This window comes from Pinus tabuliformis, chromosome 8, assembly GCF_031772625.1.
Source record: "Pinus tabuliformis cultivar Carrire ecotype Pingquan chromosome 8, CPIR1, whole genome shotgun sequence".
NCBI classification, from domain to species: Eukaryota; Viridiplantae; Streptophyta; class Pinopsida; order Pinales; family Pinaceae; genus Pinus; species Pinus tabuliformis.
The window spans coordinates 2,442,430-2,469,304 of NC_142294.1; the positions used below are offsets into that span (position 1 = coordinate 2,442,430).

Here is a 26,875-nt window from a genome sequence, read left to right on the forward strand (position 1 = left end):
TCTCCATCTCCGTTCTCAAGGCCAGATGAGGAGATCGTGGTAAATACAATTAAGAGATTAATTGAATTTTGGAAATATGGCCAAAGTTATGAACCAATTGTGAGTACTAGTTTTGTAATTTGGTAGTAAACTTTAATTATTTTATAGTTTTATTTTTATTTTATATATTTTTTAAATTTAATAATGAGATTGTAATTTTTGTTATTTAAATTGAGTTTTTAAATGTATAAATAGATTGAGCAGTTTAAAAAGAAATAAAAAATATGTTTCAAATAAATGATTATGACAGCCAAAATTTGAAGGATGAAAATTTAATTTAAATTTTGGAAACTTTGGTAAAATCTTACTAGTCTTTAATATGCAAATTATAAAATGTTTTAACTTTAATTTTGTAAAAATATTCAAATTTCTAATAATCTCTATAAATTTTAAGTAATTTTTAAAATAAAATATTTTTTTTTTTATTATAAAATTCAGGTAAATTATTTTTAGAAAAAATAAAAATTATAAAATATTACTTTTAGAAAATACAAGAAAAATTATATCTCAAAATATTAGCCCTAAAATTTTATTTCTATAACAAGATTTTTTCCAAATTAAAAATATAAAAATTAAAAATAAATTTCAATATTGTAAATCAATATTATTATTTTTAAATAATAAATTAAAATAATTTGATGATTGGAAGTGGATATCTAATTCTTAAATCTTTTATTTCATCATCCAACTCTATCTAATTATTAATAACTATTCATATAAAATCTAATTATATTTATGAGGATTAAGCTTCTAGCTTTGAAGTTAAAATATTAAACTCAAATTCGCACCTCAAACAGAGTTGGATTCTAATTTTTATGTGGCTTGGTCCACGTTTCTGCTTCTTGCATTTGCATTATGTAATCTTTTATATATGAATATATTATGCTCTTTTTTTCTTTTTTCTGAAAAAAAAGAGAGTTAGATTCTAATTATAATAGTAAGTAATCAATGAATAAAATGTAACACTAGTTAAAACTGGGAATTGTTTGTTAACCCAAAAAACATGACTAACGATGAAAATATTGAGCATGAAAATAACCAAAAATAAATAAATAAAAATAAAAATGAATAGATTTTTTCAAACATAATCATACAAAATTTTAATATTTGTCTAAGTCACAATCAGAAAATTGGGTATTTCAAACATAGAAATATTGAAATTAGGTTTACTAGTTTGAAATTAGCTTTTTAAGTAAAAATTAGAATTTTTTTTTATTAATTTTCAATATTTATAAACATGATTATTATAATTATAATATTTGTTAAATATTTTTATTTTGATATGGTTAATAAGTTATAAAATTTTATTTTATTTTTATATTTCATCAATAAAAAAATATTGAAATCTATTTCATTTTATAAGGGAATTTGCAATATTTATAAAAATAATTATTATAAATATAATATTTGGGAAATATTTATTTTGATTTTGCTTATTAGTTATAAGATTTTAATTTTAATTTTCTTAAATTTTAATTTTTTTAATTTTTAATTTTAATTTTATATTTGAAAGATAAAAAAAATATTGAAAAATCTATTTCATTTTATTTTGAAGAGGATGGTTATATGCATATAAAACCATACTCTATATAATAAAATGAAATATATTTTTGATGGGGCGTTATCTTGGAAATCACTCACTGGAATTTGAAAAGGGAGTGACCAAGAGTCTATTGAGTGACTGCAGACTTGTGAGGAACTAAAAATCAAAGGAGAAGCATCAATGTTGTTATAACAACAAATAGATCATGCATGTAAGACACTAAAAAAGAAAGGATAAACAACAAGGTACTACTAGAACATTTAAGGAATACATTTTTGCTCTATGTAGGTACATAAGACACTAAAAGTTAAAGGAGAAGCATTGAAGTACTATTAAGACAATATGATGCAGGAGCATCCAGCTCCGAGGAGACAGAGAATCAATGACTGGTTCGTGCAGAAACAGGACACGACTTCAAGGGTGTTTGGACAGGTCACCAAAAGAAAAATTGGTTGTTGTTTTTAGTTAATCATTGTTCATTTCTTTTTCTTTTATTTAATTACAGAACAAGTTAAGTTACTGGTTGTTAGCTTAGGTAACCAGCAACTGTTTTAGTTAATTTATTGTTTAAAGAAACAGGTAGCAGTTGTAGAATTTAGTTTCTAAACAGTTATATTCAGTGTAGCTAAAAAGGAAGAAAAACTTTTTTGGGGGGTTCACCTCAGAACGAGTAAAGAAGATATAGCAAGACAGTATTCAAGCAGTATAGAGAGACACCCTCTGTAACTGAAGCATTGTTTCCTTTTCTGAATATAAACTACTGTTCATTACTTTTCCGTATTATACCTCTGAGTATTACAAACATTTGTTATTTTGAAAACGAATTAAGATAGAATGAAATTCACATGCTGTAACTAGAAATATTGAAGCGTTACAGGCATCAAGCCGAAACCATAAGTTACATTGTCAGGACTATCACACAGCAAAGAAGCGTAAGGCGGCCAAACAGCACATGCATACAAACAATACGAGGATAAAGTAAAGACACAGACATCGTGTCAAGTCAAGTTGCGGCCAGAACCCGCAGGCAAACGCAAAGAGTCACACGGTCATTTGCAAATCAAACACAACGACTATTAAAAGAGGTAATAGTTCCAGAACCATTGATTTCATTAATACAACATTTCATAAGTTTTCGTAAACCACAGTTCAATAAATAACAACAGAGTCACATATCAAAACCGGCACCGTCGTAATAGCACAAGTCTAAGACCTTGTTGCATGGAGGTCATACATTGACACAGAGGAACGAAAACCTGAGGATGTAAATGCCAGCAAAGGGGCACGGCTACCCTACAAAACCTAACCAACAGAAACCTACGGCAATTCCATATTGCATAACCTAAAGAAACGCGGGAATAAGAGTAGACCCTACCCGGTCACAAGGGTACCAGAGATTGGAGAAAGTTGAAGACTGTGAATTTGAAACCCTCGCGAGCAGAGCTCCCAACCAACCTGCACAGAACCACCGTATGAGTTAAGGCATTTCCATAACCAGAATAAATGTCAGAAGGAGATAAGTAAAGACAGTGAGATGCGAGAGTAAGAGAATAGTGGACTTACCCAAGGGTCGACGGAGGCTGCCGAGCCATAAACCGATACCACAAGCTGAAAGGCACAAAAATCCTGTAAGCATCGACAACAGGTGACAGAGGATGATAAAACATAGCACGAGAGTTTACCTCGAGGCCTGGACGCGTTCGGAGGAAAGATAGCCTTGTGGTTGTGAACACCTGCACAGAACCGGAGCTCAGAAATCGGAAACTAAAAGGATTACTTCGCCAAATTCATGAAAATATAAACCCTTACCACGGGCTTCCGAACCAGACCATTGAAGACAGCAGCTACAGTGAAGGACTCGCATCTCGAACAAGGCCACAATCAGTGACAGAGTGAGGGATATGGTGGGTTAGTGCGCCGAGAGCAGTGCCACAACAACGCAGAGCAGGTAACAGTAGGGAGACAGAGTGTAGCTGAGCCGAGAGGCCACAAACAGTGACAGAGTGAGGGTTATGGTGTGTTAGCACACAGAGAGCAGAGCCATAACAACGCGGAGCTGGTAACAGTAGGGAGATAGAGTGTAAATGAGCCGAGAATAACCCTTAAGGGTTTAACAAAGGCGGGAAGCCTTTTCGACGGAGAGAACCGGTGACCAAACCTTTTAACCGGCAGATAGGTTTGTAAAGGTGCCTCGGTATTGGGGGCAGATATTTGTCCGCGCCCAAGTGTGACCACGTGGGACTGAGGTGAGTCACGTGGCTGTGACCACGTCACCAGGGCTGGGCCATCATAAGTGGTATCAGAGCTAGTTTCTTGAGTTAGAACCAATGGAACAGGGAGAAGGTGAAGGTGAAGGAAGAGGAAGAGGAAGAGGAAGAGGAAGAGGAAGGGGAAGAGTAGTCCGGAGGGTAGTAGATGATGGACTTCGAGAGGAGATTCGAGTTTTGCGTGAAAGATTGGCAGTGGTGGAAGCTGGGGGAAGAAGAAACCCAGCAGATGACAGTGATGAAGAAGAAGTTGAACCAGAGGAGGAATTAGAGGGGGTGACACTAGAATTTAGATTGTTGAAGTCGGTCTTGCTGTCAAGTCATAAGCCAAAACATGAGTTGTCGACTTATGACGGAAGTCTGTCCGCAGACGTGTTGTTGGATTGGTTAAGTGAAGTCAACAAGTATTTTGAATTTGAGGAAACCAGCGAAGATAAGCAGGTGAAGTTCGCCGCCACCAAGCTGAAAGGACATGCGTCCTTGTGGTGGGACAGTGTTCAGGCGGAACGGAGGAGGCTTAACAAACAGCCTATAAAGAAATGGTCTAGAATGGAGGCCAAACTGAAAGAGAAATTCTTACCACAGGATTATCAGATTATGTTGTACAGGCAGGTGCAGAACTTGAAGCAGAGAGGAATGACTGTGAAAGAATTTACAGAAGAATTCTATAAGTTAAATTTGCGAGCAGGTTATGTGGAGGACACCCCTGAGAAAACAGCCAGATTTGTGAATGGCTTAAGGGGGGAAATCTTAGATGAGATTGGTATCCTTTCACCCCGGACAATGGAGGAAGCCTATCAGTTTGCACTGAAGGCGGAAGAAAAGATTAACCGGAAGCAGAATGCCAGGAGAGGAGGTGGAACTGGCAGGGGAAAGGGTAAAGTATTTGGAAGAGGCCGAGGTGCAGGCCCAAGTGAAGAAAGCAGCAGTTCTAAATCTGCTGGAGCAACAGAAAAAGACAATAGCACGAGAGGAGGACGACCACCCCAGCGAGGACGAGGAAATGGTCGGGGCAGAGGAGCTGTCCAGTGCTATCGCTGCCACAAATGGGGGCACAAGTCTTATGAATGTCCTGAAGCTGAACCAGCAGGCGGAAGAGGGACTTATGTTGTTCAGACTGAGGATGCTGAGGCAACACCTCAGGAAGCAGAAAATGCACCAGAGACACGTGAAGCTTTGGTGTTGAACAAAGTGCTGTTGAAACCAGCAAAGGAGGTTGCAGAACCGGATCAACGTAAAGCTTTGTTCCGCACTGTCTGCAAGTCGCGGGGCAAGTGCTGCAAATTGATTATAGATAGTGGAAGTACGGACAATCTTGTGGCGGTGGAGATGGTGGAAAAGTTGGGACTGAAGAAATTAAAGCATCCTACACCCTACAAAGTGTCATGGCTGCAAAAAGGACATCAGCTGTTAGTTGACGAACAATGTGAAGTAGAATTTCAAATTGGCAAGTACAAGGATAAGATCCTTTGTGATGTCATGCCAATGGATGTCTGTCACTTACTGTTGGGACGACCTTGGCAGTTCGATAGAGGTGCAGTTCATGACGGGAAAAAGAATTGCTACAAGTTTGTTAAAGATGGGATAAAGCACACGCTTGTACCCATCAAGGAGGAAAATACAGCAGAAACCAGTGGAGTGAAGGCACTGCTGTTGGGAGGAAAGGAGTTCGTGAAACAGATTGAGGACAGCGAAATCAACTTTGCTGTCATAGGAGACCAAAGGCAGTAGTGTTACACACACAGCTGTCAGATTTGCCAGAGGAAGTTCAGCAGTTACTGCAAGAATTTGGGGACATAGTGGTGGATGATCTTCCAAATGAATTACCACCAAGGAGGGGTATTAGTCATTGTATCGACTTTATACCAGGTGCAAGCTTACCAAATAAGGCTGCTTACCGTATGAGTCCCAAGGATCATGAGGAAATTAGGAAGCAAGTCCAGGAGTTACTTGATAAAGGGTTGATTCGAGAGAGTATGAGCCCTTGTGCAGTACCGACTGTTTTGGCTCCAAAGAAGGGAGGAGAATGGCGAACGTGCATAGACTCCAGAGCCATAAACAAAATTACTGTCAGGTACAGGTTTCCCTTACCGAGGATGGACGATATGATGGATTGTTTGAGTGGGGCAGCCTATTTCTCAAAAATTGATCTGAAGAGTGGGTATCATCAGATTCGAATACGAGAAGGCGATGAGTGGAAGACAGCTTTCAAGACAAATGAAGGCTTATATGAGTGGCTGGTGATGCCATTCGGATTGAGTAACGCTCCCAGCACATTCATGCGTTTGATGAATGAGGTATTGAAAGAATTTAATGGGAAATTCGTGATAGTTTACCTGGATGATATTTTGATTTTTAGCAGGACTAAAGAGGATCATTTCAGGCATTTACAAAGTGTGTTGAGGAAGCTGCAGCAAAACAAGTTGCTGATTAATCTGAAAAAGTGTACTTTTTTTCAGCGAGAGCTAGTGTATTTGGGGTTTGTTATTGCAGAGAATGAGCTAAAAATGGATCCGGAAAAGGTGGCAGCCATAGTTAGCTGGCCGTCACCAAGGAGTTTATTTGAAGTCCGGAGTTTCCATGGACTAGCCAGTTTTTATAGGAAATTTATCAGAAATTTCAGCGAGATTTGCGCACCTATGTTGGACACGATCAAGAAGGCAAATCAGCCTTTTCACTGGACTGAAGCGGCAGAAAGTAGTTTTCAAACTTTGAAGAAGAAGATTACTGAAAGACCAATATTGAGACTGCCAGATTTCAACAAACTTTTTCAAGTTCGTTGTGACGCCAGTGGGACAGCCATTGGAGCAGTCCTCAGTCAAGAGGACAGACCGGTCGCTTTCTTCAGTGAAAAGCTAAATGAGAGCAGGCAGAAGTACTCAACCTACGACAAAGAATTTTATGCAATCATACAAGCGTTGAAGCATTGGCGGCATTATCTATTGGGAGATGAGTTTGTTTTGTTTACAGATAATTCTGCCTTGCAGTATATTATGCAACAGCATAAACTAAACCACAAACATGCAGCTTGGGTGGAGTATCTGCAAAATTTTACATTCGTATTGAAGCACATTAGTGGCCAAGCAAATAAGGTGGTAGATGCACTGAGCAGAAGAACCTTGCTTCTGCAGGAAAGTACAATGCAAGTTCTGGGTTTTGAACATTTGAAGGAGCTGTATCAAACTGATACCGAATTTGGGGAGGCATATGAAGCCTGTCAAAACCCTTTGATAAGGAATGATAGCATGTGGCTAGATTATAACTTGCAGGAAGGGCTGCTGTTTAAAGGAGGACAACTGTGCATACCCAACTGTTCCATGCGGGAAAATATAATACAGGAGAAGCACAGTGGAGGACTGGCTGGACACTTTGGTATCGACAAGACGGTTGCTCAAGTACAGCACTTTTATTTTTGGCCGAAATTGCAGCGAGATGTGCAGAGGTACGTGAGCAGATGCAGAGTTTGTCAACTAGCAAAGGGTCATAGTCAAAACACTGGTCTATACTCACCATTACCGATTCCGAGTCGACCATGGGATTCAGTGAGCATGGACTTCGTTTTGGGTCTACCAAAGACACAGCGGGGCTTCGATTCAGTCATGGTTGTAGTTGACCGATTCTAAAAAATGGCACATTTTGTACCTTGCAGGAAAACCAGCGACGCTACCTACATTGCACACCTATTCTTTACTGAAGTCGTTCGGTTACATGGACTCCCGAAATCCATCGTCTCTGATCGGGATGTAAAGTTTACAGGTCACTTTTGGAGAACTCTGTGGAAAAAGTTAAATACACAATTGCAGTTCAGCTCTGCTTATCATCCGCAGACTGATGGTCAGACGGAAGTCGTAAACAGAAGCCTAGGGAACTTACTTCGCAGTTTGACAGGAGGAAATTCCCGGACGTGGGACCGTGTACTTGCTCAAGCAGAGTTCGCGTACAACGATTCACCTAACCGCAGCACCGATTACAGTCCGTTCCAGATTTTGTACGGTATGCATCCGCGAGGAGTGCATGAGTTACGGGATTTGGGGAAACTTGAGAAGCGGAGTGCTGATGGGGAAGAGTTCGCTCAAGCAATGAGCAATTTACACGAACAGGTCAAGCTGAAATTACAGGACAGCAATCTGAAATACAAGCAGCGAGCTGACACAAAGCGTCGGGAAGTTCAGTTTAACGTTGGGGATGAAGTCCTTGCGTATTTACGTAAGGAGAGGTTTCCGAAGCGGGAGTATAACAAGCTAAAATTTAAGAAGATCGGCCCTTGCAAAATCATCCGCAAATTTTCTGCGAACGCTTACGAAATACAGTTGCCGCCCGAAATTGGAATTTCTCCCATTTTCAACGTGGCAGATCTGTTTCCTTATGTAGCCAATTCAGAAGACGATACAGCAACTACAGCACCACAGAAAGACAGCTATGAGGAAGGTTCTTGGACAAGACAACTACCAAAGGCACCACCCCTTGAGATCGAAGGAATACTGGACACACAGGTAGCTAGACGCACACGCAGGAAGGAGTATCTGCGATATTTGGTCAAGTGGCGGAATCGTCCAATAAAGGACAGTTCTTGGCTCGACGCAGCGCAGATAACTAAAGCAGGCTACTCTGTTGACGAGCTCATGGAACGGAGCCATGACTTTTTGCCACCCCGGGAGCCTGATGCAGGAGCATCCAGCTCCGAGGAGACAGAGAATCAATGACTGGTTCGTGCAGAAACAGGACACGACTTCAAGGGTGTTTGGACAGGTCACCAAAAGAAAAATTGGTTGTTGTTTTTAGTTAATCATTGTTCATTTCTTTTTCTTTTATTTAATTACAGAACAAGTTAAGTTACTGGTTGTTAGCTTAGGTAACCAGCAACTGTTTTAGTTAATTTATTGTTTAAAGAAACAGGTAGCAGTTGTAGAATTTAGTTTCTAAACAGTTATATTCAGTGTAGCTAAAAAGGAAGAAAAACCTTTTTTGGGGGGTTCACCTCAGAACGAGTAAAGAAGATATAGCAAGACAGTATTCAAGCAGTATAGAGAGACACCCTCTGTAACTGAAGCATTGTTTCCTTTTCTGAATATAAACTACTGTTCATTACTTTTCCGTATTATACCTCTGAGTATTACAAACATTTGTTATTTTGAAAACGAATTAAGATAGAATGAAATTCACATGCTGTAACTAGAAATATTGAAGCGTTACAGGCATCAAGCCGAAACCATAAGTTACATTGTCAGGACTATCACACAGCAAAGAAGCGTAAGGCGGCCAAACAGCACATGCATACAAACAATACGAGGATAAAGTAAAGACACAGACATCGTGTCAAGTCAAGTTGCGGCCAGAACCCGCAGGCAAACGCAAAGAGTCACACGGTCATTTGCAAATCAAACACAGCGACTATTAAAAGAGGTAATAGTTCCAGAACCATTGATTTCATTAATACAACATTTCATAAGTTTTCGTAAACCACAGTTCAATAAATAACAACAGAGTCACATATCAAAACCGGCACCGCCGTAATAGCACAAGTCTAAGACCTTGTTGCATGGAGGTCATACATTGACACAGAGGAACGAAAACCTGAGGATGTAAATGCCAGCAAAGGGGCACGGCTACCCTACAAAACCTAACCAATAGAAACCTACGGCAATTCCATATTGCATAACCTAAAGAAACGCGGGAATAAGAGTAGACCCTACCCGGTCACAAGGGTACCAGAGATTGGAGAAAGTTGAAGACTGTGAATTTGAAACCCTCGCGAGCAGAGCTCCCAACCAACCTGCACAGAACCACCGTATGAGTTAAGGCATTTCCATAACCAGAATAAATGTCAGAAGGAGATAAGTAAAGACAGTGAGATGCGAGAGTAAGAGAATAGTGGACTTACCCAAGGGTCGACGGAGGCTGCCGAGCCATAAACCGATACCACAAGCTGAAAGGCACAAAAATCCTGTAAGCATCGACAACAGGTGACAGAGGATGATAAAACATAGCACGAGAGTTTACCTCGAGGCCTGGACGCGTTCGGAGGAAAGATAGCCTTGTGGTTGTGAACACCTGCACAGAACCGGAGCTCAGAAATCGGAAACTAAAAGGATTACTTCGCCAAATTCATGAAAATATAAACCCTTACCACGGGCTTCCGAACCAGACCATTGAAGACAGCAGCTACAGTGAAGGACTCGCATCTCGAACAAGGCCACAATCAGTGACAGAGTGAGGGATATGGTGGGTTAGTGCGCCGAGAGCAGTGCCACAACAACGCAGAGCAGGTAACAGTAGGGAGACAGAGTGTAGCTGAGCCGAGAGGCCACAAACAGTGACAGAGTGAGGGTTATGGTGTGTTAGCACACAGAGAGCAGAGCCATAACAACGCGGAGCTGGTAACAGTAGGGAGATAGAGTGTAAATGAGCCGAGAATAACCCTTAAGGGTTTAACAAAGGCGGGAAGCCTTTTCGACGGAGAGAACCGGTGACCAAACCTTTTAACCGGCAGATAGGTTTGTAAAGGCGCCTCGGTATTGGGGGCAGATATTTGTCCGCGCCCAAGTGTGACCACGTGGGACTGAGGTGAGTCACGTGGCTGTGACCACGTCACCAGGGCTGGGCCATCACAATAAGGGCTCCCTTTTGTGTTGTGCCAACCCATGGTGGCCTTATCTTGTTCTATTAATAGACTTTGACTCAAATCTTGAAGTGTAGAATCTTGAATCTTGTATGTGGAGGAAAGAGTGAAAGTGAAAATTTCAACCTTGAGCATTTTTATTTTTTGACATGAAATGTTTGATTTCCATATGATTTTTCTAAAATGAGTGCGCTAATATGGAATGGTTATGTAGTGCAATGGTGTTTCCTTTTAATTTACTTAGTACCTAGTTGAAAAGTATGAAATGATTGACTATGTGATGGTTTTGAAAACAAATTTTGTTATTGTTATAAATGATATATTGAAAGGAAATTATGACTAAGATACTAACATGTTACTATTGAACGAGAATGAAGATTGTAGGTAGAATTCCTTAGGTATGGCATGGGATGCAAGCCCACAATGACAGCTAAAAATGTCACCACCTACAACTAGCCAAGCAAAATGAGTAGAGCCTCATGTTTATGAGACCTAGATTTTGTATGAAGCAAGTTTGGTAAATAAAAATTTGAAGGAAAGTTATGTTAGTAGATCTCATGTAAACTAAATGTTTTGATAGTGGGGAAACGATGAATCAACGAGGAAGGATAGATAAAGGGTGTGAAGCAAAGAGCCTCAGAACAAGGCCATTGAAGCAACATTAGATCTAAGATAAGTAAATCATGTTAGGAGCAAGCCAATGGGATGCCATGGCAATAAGACTCTAACAATTTCTTTAATATTCCTATGAAGGAAAACATTGATCAGGTAGATTTCCTGCGGAAGGGGATTGCCTAGACCCAAAATGTTGAGTGATTCGCAGAAAGAGGACACTTATTGTACACTCAGAAAGAGGAGACTTCTTGAGAGATATGTGACCCTATATTTCTTGAGAAATAATACCTTAAGTGATGCATATAGCTATGGTTGTGAAGGAATTCACTTTTCGAACGATCAACTCTTGTGTGTTGCCAAAAAGTCTAGTTTTAGGAGCAAAAGGTTGATCATCTAATTACTAAGATTGGAAATTCTTGAGATTAAGAATCATATCTAGCAAATGATAAGGAAAAAGATGAAGCTTTCCTCCCTTATTGCATAAGAACTTACTCTGTCAATGGAAAACTAGCATGGCAGTGATCATTGGAAAAACATTCCTTAAGTCATGACTGGGCATTCAAGGTTTATTTGTTCTAGTATTGGAAGTTTGGGTTGTGAGAGCATAGCCAACCCTCTTGCTCTCAAATCGTCACTTGTAAACACGAGGTTTATTGTATTGTTGCTACTTATTCAAATTAGAGTGAAATCAACCACATTCAACTCAATTTTGAAGTAGGGCCCTTTGTTGGCGTCTCTGGGGACTTTTCTATTGTTGGTTTTAGGGTGGTTGAGGCTATCATGTAGTGCAATTCGTGTTCTTGGATTGGTGTTTTATGCAGGAGGTGGCTAGACTTTGGTTGGTTGTTGGGCTGTCTTCAACCTCAAGGCCATTATCACTGGTATTACATAGGGTACCTCTGGTGGTTCGAGCGTAACCCTTCTCTAAGTCATTACTGGGACATGACAAGTTGGAGCTCATTGCACTATAGGTGGGTCATGTGCACTACTTAAACAAGCAAGTTCAATGTCGAGAAGTTGATCCATGGGTTTGCTTCTCCTTGTAGCTACCCATTATGCTACGTCAACGTGGAAGAGTTGGGCAAGGGGTTTGAGAAACATGACAATTTGGTAGGCATAACCTAGAGGATCCTGGCTAAGGAGAGATTGTCAACCCCAATCCATCCAATCCTACAAGCATTCATGGGATAGACATCAGCCAGGACAATCTAGTTAGGAAGTTTGCTCATATCACTAGGCTTGTGGATTAGCTAAGCAGGGATTGTCATGACGATAGGAATGATTTAATTTATTTCATGAATGACCTTCACAACAATCAATGACATATGTTAGATAGGTTGGCTAGTTTGCAATGGAACCAAGGGCACATTCAAGACAAATTGGTTAGCTTGAAGGCATAATGGCATACATGGAGAAACACGTGCATTGTGACTTCGAGCTCCGACATCACCAGGCTCTGGACAAGAGAATCCTACTCTAGTAAATTCCACTAATTGATATGGTCTTGGGATGTATTTTGATTCTACAAGTCTTATGGTTGTATGTTCCTTTCCGTTTATGGTTAGCCATATTTTTACAACAGTTTATGATACTTTTTAAAAATTATCTACTAGCCAATAACTCTTATAAGAATAAAGAAAACTAAACTTTTGCCAATAGATTTTTAACAAATATAAATATATAACTTTAACATAAATGAAAAGTTAAATTCAAAAAATATATATTAATAATATTTTATTAACCTATTTTAATATTATTTTATTAAATGTTCAATTAACTATCATTTTATGTCATTAATATTGTTTTAAACCAATCATATAAGAAAAAAACAAAACTAATCTTTTGAGCAAACATTCTAGTACATTGTTTTAACATAATACTACAAATGACTTAAATGAAATGATCTCGTTCATCCATATAATCTTTACAAACCTTGTCTATTCATTAAAAAAAAGTGTTGAATGTTTTTCAATAATATATATGGTTTATTTTGCATTAAGTTCACAGACACAACATGGAGTGATTGATGAAATTACATCTTCAGCACGTTTGTCCTTCAATTTCAAATCAAATTTCTAACGAAAAGTTATGACGAGTATCTTTTTGAGATTTTTTTAACCAAAGGAAAAACGCGTTTTGTTTAAACGTGGACCCACGTCTGTTTTGTTTTTCACGTTTAACCAAAAAAACATGAAAAACGACACGTGAGAGAATGTTACTTTTTGATATTCCAATCGGGCAGTAAATTCAACGGTGACATTCATAGAAAAACAGACACGTTACAGACCCATTTATACATGGCAACAAATAAATCCTAAGCTATTGGGTATTTAAGACTTATCAGAGTACATTTAGTCAACCTAAAATACATCTCGGCATGTGCATGGGCATGAGCATGGCAAGCTATATTTAATTGATTTTTCAGTATTGACGTGACATCCATTCATATGGTAATACATACATGGGATAGCATGTATGAGTGATGGTCCGCTTCCTTGCCGAACTTTCCGATGACCGCCAAAACAATCCCCATACCGTCCACGTCGCCATACGCCGTCAGCGCAGGCCAACGCAATTAAAGCATTAAAGTATGGATGAGCGACTATTTGTAATTTAAATTTTGAATTTTCAAAATGCCGCGCATAGCTACATGACCACTAGAGAGGCAGGGTTTCTATGCCCTGGATTTTTGTCAAACATAGTGCCCCTGTTTCAATGGCTCGGCTGTTTAGTGTGAAATGAACTCAGAATTTTGCAGATATATTGAGTGCTCTGCACAGCGCTAGCAGAGTTGAATTATATTGATGGGTGCAGGGATCGATTCCGTGAATCATCCTCAGCGTTAGCATCGTCGTTCCCTAAGCGGCAGTGTTGAAGAATTCTTTGCTCTGCTACAATGGAAATTGGGGGCAACAGTAACAGGACTGTCAATGCAGATGCAGGGTGGTCCTTGGCTTCTTATCCAAAGCAGAACCAAACATTTGATACTTATGCCCTGAATATGAGTGGATTCAAGTCTCTGCCACGGAGGTCTCTGAACTCAATAAAGCAGGTAGTGCGAGATACTGGCAGCAGCAGCAGAAGCAGAGAGCGTTTCGACATTGCAGGATGGCTGAGTGAAATGAGTGTTAGCGATGGGGATTTTGTGGTTGTGAAAATGGGATCCGAAAATGTGGCCATAGAGATGAAGAATATGAGAGGAACAGGATTCATGCGTCTCATTGACGAGCTCTTCCTGCAGTGTTCTTCGGAATTATCTGAAGAAGTTAATGGGGAATGCCTGCAGTTCCTTCAGACTCTCAGTGATCAGGGTGTCTTTGTCCATCCATGGTAAGGCATCGGCAGGTAATTAGCATACCCTAATAGAATAGAATAAATAAACTGGCTGATAAATCTCCGGAGGCGTCACCCATATCCAGTCCAGTAGAGTAGTGTAATAGGATACAATAAATGCAAATTTTATCACCTAACTCCGATTTATCATTCACTCTGGTATTTTGGAGTTTTGGTATCTAGAATGGATTTGCAGTAGTCCCATTTATGTTGTATTTAGCCATCGCTGACTAATCATTAGCGATAAACCCTTACTATTTAGTATTAAAAGTTCTTACTCATTGGTATTAAAAATTATGTATGTTGGAAAGCAATAAGCATCTTGTTATTAAGTTTTCTGTATTTTATGTTTAAATGTGATGAGTACTATCCTTTTTTGTATCTTCAAATGTGATAAGTGTTATGTTTTTTTGTATTTTAATATATATTCAAAATTATAATGGCAAATATTTAATATTATATTTGTAAATGTATCACATAAATAATTTCATAATTTATGTGTTATGTTTAATAGAATGGAATATTTTGTTGATTAATTAATATTAATGTATCCATTTATCTTCAATATATAACATTTTTTTAACGGAATCATATTTACCGTATTATTAATTATTGACTTCATATTGGAAGTTCTCATGAATAACCATCTTTTGGGGCTTCAAAGTTGTATTGATATCATGTGCAGTGTTAGAATGTTTTATTTAAAATATATTTTTAAAAATTAAAGTTAATTATCAATATTATTAATAAATAATATGTATTGATATAGATTTATTTTAATTTAGTTTATTAAATGTTAGGTAAAGAAAATTGACTATTAAATTTGAAGAAAGATTATTTTAAGAGATTTGATATATTTAAAGTTAAAATGTCTCATAATATTTTTATATTTATAGAATAAGTGGAAATATTCTTAATTTTACTTTTATTAAAATATTTTTTAATGTAATATGAGTTTAATTATATATATAGAGAGAAAGAGAAACATATAATTATAAGTATTAAGTTTTTATAAGTTTATTAATCAAATTTAAATGTCAAATTTTGAAACATAATGATTACAAATATAAATCATCATTTTAAATATATATATATATATATATATATATTAATAAAGTTAAATTTTGTATTGTCTGCAAATAAGGAAAATCAGAGCCGTCTGTTATTATTAGACAATCCTAACAAATACAGAAATATAAACTATTTAGAATTGAATCCAACCTTTTTAGTTAAATCTAGGAAAGTTAAAATTGCATCCAGACTTCGTGGGTCTTTAGAAAATAGTGGCATGCAAATGTAAGACATAAAACTAAAGAGAATTAACAGAAAATCTTCAAGAGGTAGGATCATAATCAATGGCCTCTACTTGGATAGGTTCTTTGCTACTGGCAGGAGAGCAACCAAGGTCTGGAGGAATGCCCAATTGTCTTTTAATTCATGCCAACCTTTTATCCATATAAGCCAGGTGTCACTGCATGCAGTCTAAGAAGAATAACATGCCATCTTTGGTAGTGTTGCAGTCCATGAATGCCTTTGCAAGAAGTTTGAGATGCCATTGAATGTCCACCGTGTACATGTACTAGCTATATCTACCCCAGTGCGACCTGTATTAGGTACCCATTTTGCAATGTTTGCTAACACCTCAGAATCAATGAGAGTATGTCATTCCTTAGCCAAGTGTCTTTCCACCTGGGTAAGTTCATCATGTATTGGCTGCAGAGATAATTCTCGGTACCTCGTTGCAGAGCTTTCAACTTGTAATTGAGTCTGGGTTGGCACCCTCCCTTGATAATAGGTCACACCCTGAAAAACTTGTGCTTGTTAGCATGGGATGACCAACTTCTGGAGCAAGGGTCCCACAGGGAACCAAAAGGGTGAAAGCCTCTTTATGACAATAAGTTCCCATAGCAGAAAAGTAAGTGCAAGTCCTTGGTGTGGTGACAATAACCCTATGAGTGTAACCCTAAAAAGGAAGTCCAAAGATTGGTGCTATGTATTTGCAAACTCCTCAAAGAAAGAAGATGAGAGATTCCTTGGCCTATATGGTTGTTTTCACCTGCACTGAAGTGTCCCTAGTGGAAGAGTTGACCTCAGGTGGATAAATCACTAAGGACACACAAAGATTATATTAAAAAATAATATTTATATTAATAAATATCTATATTAAAGATTATTTATAAAAACAATATTTATATTAATAAAAAAATATTAATAATTAATAATAATAATTAGTTAATTATTTTTAAATGCATATTTCATAGTTGTCATACATCTTTTTTAAAAACAATAAAACAAGAGCAAAGAAGAAGATACATAGGTACCAATCCTTTTTAAGAATAGTGGTCTCACAAGAGAAGTTAGGGATTAGAGGTTAGAACTTATTAAAAATAGTAAATTTATTTATTTCATATTAGAGGTTAGAATTTATTAAAACTATTAAATCTATTTATTTCATAATTAAGATCTAAGTTAAAGAAAAAATAATAATAAACTATTAAAAATTAAATTATAAACAATAAACTATTAAAGTATTAATAACTAATAAGAATATTATTAAATATTAATTTATTGCTAAAAGATAAAAAAATATTAAGGTCTAATAAGACCAATTAATATTAATAATTTGTTAAAAAATTATAATGAATATCAACTTATAAAATATTAAATAACTAATAAAATTTATAATTATTAAATTTGAATTATTAATAATTAATAAACTAATAAATTATAAAATTTGAATTATTAATAATAAATAAACTACTAAATTATTAAAGGATAAATTACAAATTAATAAATAATAAATTATTAATTAACTAATAGAAAAATTATTAATTAAATTAAAATATTCAAAACATAAATTAATTTTTCAATTGCACACTATTTAAGGTTTTGAAATCAATTTCAAAAAATAAATTTAAGCTGGAATCAGTTTTGCTTATATCAAACTCTTTAATTTTTTGTATTTTTTTTTAATGTATCTTAAATTAGGTAAATATATTAAATTTAAAAATAAGATGGCTAAAATACAATATAATAATATACTTTAAAAATTTCTATTAAAATAAAAGAATAAAAAATTATAATTAATTAATAATGAGTTTTTTAATTATATAAAAATAATAACATTTTAAAACATAAAAACTAACCTATTTAAAAAATAAGAATACACCTTTTCATAACAAAAGAAATAGTTTTATTTGTAACCAATGAGATGGTTTTAAGGGTGCAAAATCAACGTCCAGTTATCTATAAGTTTATTAATAAATCTTGTAACTTTTAACGCCAAACAGAAAAATATTAAAATTAAAATTAGATTTGCTAAAAGAGATTTTAGTGTGAAAATAATTATAAAAAAAAATTCAGAAATAGAATTTCAAATTAAAATTTGAATTTTACAAGCCGTTTGGCGTACAAATTATATAAATTTGGCAGGTATAATACGGTTTTGAATAACTCATGATGGATTTTATATGGAATCTGAGAGCCTTTTAGCCTTCGTGTCTGCTGAGAATCCTGTTGTTCAAGATCGTCATAACATATATTAAATTGAAACAACTTTATAATTTTAATGTTAAAACCCATTCCTTTACCATTCATTAAATATCTCACATTATATATATTAAAAAAAAAAGTTGTTTATTTTCTCAAACTTTGATGAATATGATACTGATTATATGCCCATGAAAGCAATACATTTTGCATACAAATTTATATAATTTGTGGCTGTTAAAGAGTGATGTTTGAATTAATAAAAAACACCCACTAGTCAGCTCTACAACAGAGAGTCTGAACCAGGAGAGTCTGGCACTACAAAACACTCTACATTATCCATGTACATCACACATTATATAGTAATCATAGTTCTAGGAAAGTTAGAACCATAACCTAGGAAATAGAAATTAATTCCTATCCTGAGGTCTCATGAACCAACTCTCACTATTCTAGGATATTCTCCATTATCTCTAACAATGGCATCTTCCAACCGCAATCCTGGATCAACGATGGTAATAATTGTTTGGTATAATGTAATTTCAACAAACTAATTGCATTGATGTGCTTACTAATAACATTGATATTATACTAATGACATTCAATATTTTTTGAAATTCGAATTCTAGTGATGAAGAGCGACCCACCTACCATCTTCCGGTGTACCCCACCACAAAGTAAACTCGAGAGAAATATGCATTAAGATCAAGACTCAGAGAGGAAGAATACAAAGAATTGTTGAAGAGCGATGTTTGAATTAATAAAAAACACCCGCAGAGTTTAATCCAGATTGCATGGAGCAAGCTGCAACTAATCGGATCATGGACACATAGATCAAGCACACTCTCCAGTAGAATATCCAACTGTATCTAGTTGTTAAAGCAGACCAACTCCTTCACCAGGGCATGTGGCTCACCAGGGACCAAGTTCAACAGAAGTTTCCTCATCTCATGGAGGAACTCAATGCAATGGGGACCATTGCTTCCTAAGGGGGGAGGAATGATCCAGGTGGATATTGGTGGCCACCTGCCAAGTCCACTTGGACCCCCACCATTGTTTCTTTCAGCTTTTTAGTTTCCTTAATTGTAGCATAGTTACTATTTTTAGCAGTTTTTCGGGTCTTGAACTTCCGAAGCCGTTTTGAGGCCCTAAACGACGTTTTTTGGGAAAACTGGGAGCAACATGGGTCCATGGACAAATTTTGCTCTTCCCAAAGTTGTAGTTCTCGGATAGATCTTTCTAATGAGATACTGTGCGTGTCAAACAGAGATCGTATGCCAAAGTTACAACCCCAGGAAGTTGATGTACCAATTTAGCCAAACGGGGCCCACAGTTTGGTGTTTCATCTCCTAGGGTTAGGTTTTTGGATGTTTAGAGTTTTTCATTGTTTATCAACAATAAATAGGCCTTCGAGCCTCATTGTAACACAATTAAGAGGCATGTAGCTGCCACATCTCTTCTCAGAGATAAGCTACAATCGCCCTAGCTGGTTTATTTCCATTGTTGTTTGTAAGCATATTTCAGTATTTTACATTAATGAAATGAAGTATTATTTCCACTGCATCTCTATGTTTATCGTTATCTCTGTAATTTGTTGCATTCTTGTTTAAATCCGGATAAGCGAAGTAAGAAAGCCTCAACCTCTACAGATATTCGAGGATGCTATTGTCTAGTTACCATGCTATACACTTCTCTTACAAACACACCCTGAATAAAGAAAAAAATTAAAGAAGCTTCATGCTGCCAGAATATAGGATACCAAAACTACATTGGTTCCTTGGGAAACTTGAATACAGGAATACAAAGAAACCTGTTAAACAGATGCATTGACACGAGAAGGGTTATGAGATATGAAATCATAAAGAACCCATTGTTCTTTGGTAACCTATGTAACTGAAAAATCTAATTCATTCAAAATGACACAAGCCTTATCGAACATACAATTATTTGTGTATGTCTCATAAAGCACATAGAAAATGCACTTCAAAACATGTGAGGTACTATTTAGCCCTACTACACAGGAAAAAACCAATAAAAATTCCTAAACGATTTGCTAAACAAAGAAATATCTACAAGGAAAAGATTGGAAGGAACCTCAGAAATTGTAGAAATGAATTCCCACACAATGTCAATTATGTGACCTTCTACCTCTAGGAAACTATCCGCAATGAACAATTCTAAATGCTTGTTCAGTTCTGGTTACTTGAATAAAAATATAAATACACTGGGATTCCTAGAAACCTTTACCACTCCTAGCTTAATTTCCCTCTTTCTGAAATCAAAATTATCTGAATAAAGATAAACAATTTTTTTTAAATTAAAGACCTTTGGAACACACCCAACATTCGCTAATTTAGTGCTCCAAATCTTGTCATCTGTTTTTTCTTCCATTGACAGATTCACATATCACTCATAAATTCTCGACCAGTCAAAGTTATCATCGATCTCAGCGAGTGAGTTAACCATATCACTACAAACAACCTCTTTCCCTCACCTGCTGCCCATTATTCCTTTGAAGCAGAGGAAAAAGAAAAAAAAAACTTTGTCAATGAATAACGTATTCAAATCTTGTTCTAGTATACAATTCCTTGTTTTCTCCACAAACATTGATTGTTACTATTATTTGTGTGCAAAACCATTACAGACGACGCTTTAAGTATATAGCAATTGAAGATAGAAATACCAAGTTCTACGGACAGTAATAGGATTTTTTTTCGAAATTCCAAAAGCATCTTGTGCATTTACTACGCACTTTTCTCTCGCTTCAAGATCATTGATATACATGCCCTAAGAAACAGAAATTTGCGATAACCGGTAAGTTCATCTACATAGCCAAAAATTAATGCTTCACCCGATCATTTTTTGCAATAGTGGAAATGGATTCAGCACCATAAAAAACCCCATCGACAAATTTGCCAAGAACAACAAAAATCACTGCAAACCATTTTTTTCTTTTCCTTTTTTAATGTTTTTTTTCGCTTTGTTTTTTTGTTAACATATTCGATTGACACCCAAGATGATGAAAATTGACAACTGTAACCTCAAATTACAAAAATTCACTGCCATATTTTTTCAGCAACGTGCCTGAACTTCCTTTGTTTTTCCGGTCAATTTTGAAGATCCGAAAAGCTACTGATAACGTCGCACTGTAACCGGAAATTATTTTAAAGATTCTGGTAACAACTATCAAGATTCAGATTAAAAAAATAAAAAAATAAATGATTCAAACACTTTCAACATTCAATTTCAACAACTATTAGGCCTCAACATTTTGCAAAATAACTCACCAGGGGAATTTGTAACCTATATTCGGCTACATTCTACGACAAATCGACTTGACAATTGGTCCCACTACTTTGTAAAACCGAACTAAATATGATTTACGAATAACCTGACACATCTAGTTTTCGCAAAGTTTGACATGCATTTACGATGCAATGCAAACTTTACTATGCACATACGCATTTAATTTTAAACTCTTTATTTTTTAAAATTGTGAAAATAATATAATTACTTAAAGTTAAAACTCGTAAAACCATCAATAATACCACAAAAATAAAAAAAATTACCTTACACGACGAATCAAATTCACATCTACTCCCCACTACTTTGTAAAATCGTACCAAATTTGATTTACGAATAACTTGACACACTCATTTCTCGCACTATCATAAAGAAAACCAAAGTCTATAGAATATTGCAGAGTATTATAGAGGAAATCTTGACGAACCAAAAACTGCATCATTGCCAAAAGCAGATAAGGAAATCGGTATAGAAGTTTGAAATATTGTACAACTTTTGTATCCCACAGATAATAGTTTATATAATGCAATAGAGGCTCGGACAATACTCCAAGCTCCTAAACGCAATTTTCAAAGAGAAAACACTACACACCCCATTGTTTTGTCTATAACTACAAATAGTGTTTTCCCCTTACTATTCTAGCTATTTCAAATATTTTTAGTCTCGTTTCCCTAGAAATCACCACCTACAGCTATTTTGCGTCTGAAACACACTACAAAGATAAAATCGTCATCTAGATTTTTCATTCTCTCGAATTTTGTCCTCTAATTAATAGAAAAGAAAGCTACATATAATTACAAGTCACCTCAACATTCAATTCATTGAGTACACAACCTCTCATGCATTCAGAAAACCACATAAACACAAAAACATCAAATCTAAAAACACGATTTTGATACACTTTAAACATAACAAAAATGCATATATGTGAAAATGGAGCATTGCGCGTGCGAATAGACAATGTGCAGAACATGTGACAGAGATGGATGTATGGAAGTAGAAACATAGAAATATGTACCTGCCTAGTAAGTGATTGATAAAGAAATTGTGTACTTAGGACAGGTTGTGAAATACGTCTCCAAATAAGAATTAAAAAAGAGATTTGTATATTTATTATCTTAGTAAAATCTGCACAAAACTTTCGCATAACATCTGCACATGCACAACAACCTCTGCACAACTTAAACTTTGAAAACAACTTTAGCATAACACCGCACACACACAACAACCTTCAGACAACTTCATCCGCACAACTACTTTTGCACTCTATAACGCCCTTAATTGACATTCGAAACTCCGCACATGATACCTCCGAACAGCGAGCTTCGTACAATCACGTTCTTACAACTCTGAAAAATGTTGCTAAATAATAATTAAAAATGACAAAGCCTTTTGCGCATTTGTTTTACCGCACAACACCTTTTCTTCACAAAAATTGAAATTACAGTTTTTTAGCACCCTATTTTACGCAAAAGACCTCAAATCTCCCACACATACTCCGTCCTACGCACAACAAACGTTCTGCACAACGGCCTTAGTACAAACTACGCAAAGGACCTCAACTCTCTCGCACATGCTTTGTTCTTCACAGAAGCGAACATAATAATGTTAGTTCGACATTTGTTTAGCTACCCTTTGAGTTCCAATTATGCTACCCTCTGAGGGCAATTTCACAATCTATAATTAATAAACATAAAATTAGAAATTATATGTGTGTGTGTGCGTGTGTGAAATATATATTAAATATAAATAGTAATTATAAATTAAGATCATTTTAATTATAAACCTCTTGATGGGGTGTCTATCATGCAAAATGGTGGTGGGTTGTCATCATCCCACCAAGACACACACTCGAGGGACGTGGCAACACACCCCCCTATGAGTTCGTATAGCCATGCAAGCAATAAAGATCAATCACTGCATGTAGGAAATATGGCACATTTAACACTTTGTTCAATGATGCGACTTCCATTACAATCGATTGTTCAATGCAACATTATGCAGCTCTTCACGCCTAAACCACTGGTCATGTGGCCCACACGCATTGGTGGAGTTCTCTATCGAGGGATTGTCTCTGCGTATAGCTTGGGGACCAACATTTATGCTCTCATTTTGTTATGGCTCTTTGAGGGTCTCTGGGCTTTATTTCTCCCTTGGCTCTCCCTCAGTGACTTGGCTTCTCATCACGTCTAGGATTACCACTCTAGGTCACAAAGGTTCAGGGTTATGATAGTCTGGTTAATTGATGAGAGGAAAGTTCATACTTGCCTCCACACTAATGGTGAATTAAAGCTCATAGGATTGCTTTGTTGGTCTTTCTTTGTGTGTCCTTAGTGATTTATCCACCTGAGGTCAACTCTTCCACTAGGGACACTTCAGTGCAGGTGAAAACAACCATATAGGCCAAGGAATCTCTCATCTTCTTTCTTTGAGGAGTTTGCAAATACATAGCACCAATCTTTGGACTTCCTTTTTAGGGTTACACTCATAGGGTTATTGTCACCACACCAAGGACTTGCACTTACTTTTCTGCTATGGGAACTTATTGTCATAAAGAGGCTTTCTCCCTTTTGGTTCCCTGTGGGACCCCTGCTCCAGAAGTTGGTCATCCCATGCTAACAAGCACAAGTTTTTCAGGGTGTGACCTATTATCAAGGGAGGGTGCCAACCCAGACTCAATTACAAGTTGAAAGCTCTGCAACGAGGTACCAAGAATTATCTCTGCAGCCAATACATGATGAACTTACCCAGGTGGAAAGACACTTGGCTAAGGAATGACATACTCTCATTGATTCTGAGGTGTTAGCAAACATTGCAAAATGGGTACCTAATACAGGTCGCACTGGGGTAGATATAGCTAGTACATGTACACGGTGGACATTCAATGGCATCTCAAACTTCTTGCAAAGGCATTCATGGACTGCAACACTACCAAAGATGGCATGTTATTCTTCTTAGACTGCATGCAGTGACACCTGGCTTATATGGATAAAAGGTTGGCATGAATTAAAAGACAATTGGGCATTCCTCCAGACCTTGGTTGCTCTCCTGCCAGTAGCAAAGAACCTATCCAAGTAGAGGCCATTGATTATGATCCTACCTCTTGAAGATTTTCTGTTAATTCTCTTTAGTTTTATGTCTTACATTTGCATGCCACTATTTTCTAAAGACCCACGAAGTCTGGATGCAATTTTAACTTTCCTAGATTTAACTAAAAAGGTTGGATTCAATTCTAAATAGTTTATATTTCTGTATTTGTTAGGATTGTCTAATAACAGACCGCTCTGATTTTCCTTATTTGCAGACAATACAAAATTTAACTTTATATATATATATAAATTAAAATGATGATTTATATTTGTAATCATTATATTTCAAAATTTGACATTTAAATTTGATTAATAAACTTATAAAAACTTAATACTTATAATTATCTATTTCTCTTTCTCTCTATATATATAATTAAACTCATATCACATTAAAAAATATTTTAATAAAAGTAAAATTAAGAATATTTCCACTTATTCTATAAATATAAAAATATTATGAGACATTTTAACTTTAAATATATCAAATCTCTTAAAATAATCTTTTTTCAAATTTAATAGTCAATTTTCTTTACCTAACATTTAATAAACTAAATTAAAATAAATCTATATCAATACATATTATTTATTAATAATATTGATAATTAACTTTAATTTTTAAAAATATATTTTAAATAAAACATTCTAACACTGCACATGATATCAATACAACTTTGAAGCCCCAAAAGATGATTATTCATGAGAACTTCCAATATGAAGTCAATAATTAATAATAGTATAATAATAATTATAATTATAAAGAATATTAATATTAATTTAGTTAAAGGGGTTTGACTGGGTCCTTAAGTTGAAAAATAGCCGTTAGAACTTGTCCTGACGATGAACCACACTAGTTGGTTCGAAACGCGTCGACAAATGATCAATTATGTGATTTCGCCAAAGATTTTTCTAAACAAACGTTATGGATCACAGAAGTCTAAATTCCTTGAAATATGATTCCGTTAAAAAAATGTTATATATTGAAAATAAATGGATACATTAATATTAATTAATCAACAAAATATTCCATTCTATTAAACATAACACATAAATTATGAAATTATTTATGTGATACATTTACAAATATAATATTAAATATTTGCCATTATAATTTTGAATATATATTAAAATACAAAAAAACATAACAATTATCACATTTGAAGATACAAAAAAGGATAGTACTCATCACATTTAAACATAAAATACAGAAAACTTAATAACAAGATGCTTATTGAGTAAGAACTTTTAATACTAAATAGTAAGGGTTTCTCGCTAATGATTAGTCAGCGATGGCTAAATACAACATAAATGGGACTACTGCAAATCCATTCTAGATACCAAAACTCCAAAATACCAGAGTGAATGATAAATCGGAGTTAGGTGATAAAATTTGCATTTATTGTATCCTATTACACTACTCTACTGGACTGGATATGGGTGACGCCTCCGGAGATTTATCAACCAGTTTATTTATTCTATTCTATTAGGGTATGTTAATTACCTGCCGATGCCTTACCATGGATGGACAGACACCCTGATCACTGAGAGTCTGAAGGAACTGCAGGCATTCCCCATTAACTTCTTCAGATAATTCCGAAGAACACTGCAGGAAGAGCTCGTCAATGAGACGCATGAATCCTGTTCCTCTCATATTCTTCATCTCTATGGCCACATTTTCGGATCCCATTTTCACAACCACAAAATCCCCATCGCTAACACTCATTTCACTCAGCCATCCTGCAATGTCGAAACGCTCTCTGCTTCTGCTGCTGCTGCCAGTATCTGGCACTACCTGCTTTATTGAGTTCAGAGACCTCCGTGGCAGAGACTTGAATCCACTCATATTCAGGGCATAAGTATCAAATGTTTGGTTCTGCTTTGGATAAGAAGCCAAGGACCACCCTGCATCTGCATTGACAGTCCTGTTACTGTTGCCCCCAATTTCCATTGTAGCAGAGCAAAGAATTCTTCAACACTGCCGCTTAGGGAACGACGATGCTAACGCTGAGGATGATTCACGGAATCGATCCCTGCACCCATCAATATAATTCAACTTTGCTAGCGCTGTGCAGAGCACTCAATATATCTGCAAAATTCTGAGTTCATTTCACACTAAACAGCCGAGCCATTGAAACAGGGGCACTATGTTTGACAAAAATCCAGGGCATAGAAACCCTGCCTCTCTAGTGGTCATGTAGCTATGCGCGGCATTTTGAAAATTCAAAATTTAAATTACAAATAGTCGCTCATCCATACTTTAATGCTTTAATTGCGTTGGCCTGCGTTGACGGCGTATGGCGACGTGGACGGTATGGGGATTGTTTTGGCTGTCATCGGAAAGTTCGGCAAGGAAGCGGACCATCACTCATACATGCTATCCCATGTATGTATTACCATATGAATGGATGTCACGTCAATACTGAAAAATCAATTAAATATAGCTTGCCATGCTCATGCCCATGCACATGCCGAGATGTATTTTAGGTTGACTAAATGTACTCTGAGAAGTCTTAAATACCCAATAGCTTAGGATTTATTTGTTGCCTTTATACATCACCTGTTCTCGAATATAAAAACATAT

At 36.1% G+C, this 26,875-nt stretch overlaps 5 protein-coding genes across 5 annotated transcripts; 2 read left to right on the forward strand and 3 right to left on the reverse strand.

Annotated features, from left to right (window-relative positions):
- Nucleotides 1–2,810: 2,810 nt before the first annotated feature.
- On the reverse strand, nt 2,811–3,742 carry LOC149233880 (uncharacterized). Its single transcript, XM_089461057.1, has 3 exons — nt 3,392–3,742; nt 3,146–3,315; nt 2,811–3,037 (listed from the first exon to the last, which is right to left on the reverse strand). Exons 1-3 carry the CDS (start codon nt 3,444–3,446, stop codon nt 2,954–2,956), a joined length of 309 nt encoding a protein of 102 aa, XP_089317183.1. The 5' UTR covers nt 3,447–3,742; the 3' UTR covers nt 2,811–2,953.
- A 167-nt stretch (nt 3,743–3,909) lies between these two features.
- On the forward strand, nt 3,910–7,472 carry LOC149233881 (uncharacterized). The gene is made up of 3 exons (XM_089461054.1): nt 3,910–5,417; nt 5,564–5,823; nt 6,820–7,472. Exons 1-3 carry the CDS (start codon nt 3,910–3,912, stop codon nt 7,470–7,472), a joined length of 2,421 nt encoding a protein of 806 aa, XP_089317180.1.
- A 2,021-nt stretch (nt 7,473–9,493) lies between these two features.
- LOC149233882 (uncharacterized) lies at nt 9,494–10,327 on the reverse strand. The gene is made up of 3 exons (XM_089461058.1): nt 9,977–10,327; nt 9,731–9,900; nt 9,494–9,622 (listed from the first exon to the last, which is right to left on the reverse strand). Exons 1-3 carry the CDS (start codon nt 10,029–10,031, stop codon nt 9,539–9,541), a joined length of 309 nt encoding a protein of 102 aa, XP_089317184.1. The 5' UTR covers nt 10,032–10,327; the 3' UTR covers nt 9,494–9,538.
- A 3,476-nt stretch (nt 10,328–13,803) lies between these two features.
- On the forward strand, nt 13,804–14,539 carry LOC149233883 (uncharacterized). Its single transcript, XM_089461059.1, has one exon. It carries the CDS (start codon nt 13,980–13,982, stop codon nt 14,415–14,417), a length of 438 nt encoding a protein of 145 aa, XP_089317185.1. The 5' UTR covers nt 13,804–13,979; the 3' UTR covers nt 14,418–14,539.
- Nucleotides 14,540–25,538: 10,999 nt separating this feature from the next.
- LOC149233884 (uncharacterized) lies at nt 25,539–26,315 on the reverse strand. The gene has a single exon (XM_089461060.1). It carries the CDS (start codon nt 26,240–26,242, stop codon nt 25,778–25,780), a length of 465 nt encoding a protein of 154 aa, XP_089317186.1. The 5' UTR covers nt 26,243–26,315; the 3' UTR covers nt 25,539–25,777.
- Between the last annotated feature and the right edge of the window lie 560 nt (nt 26,316–26,875).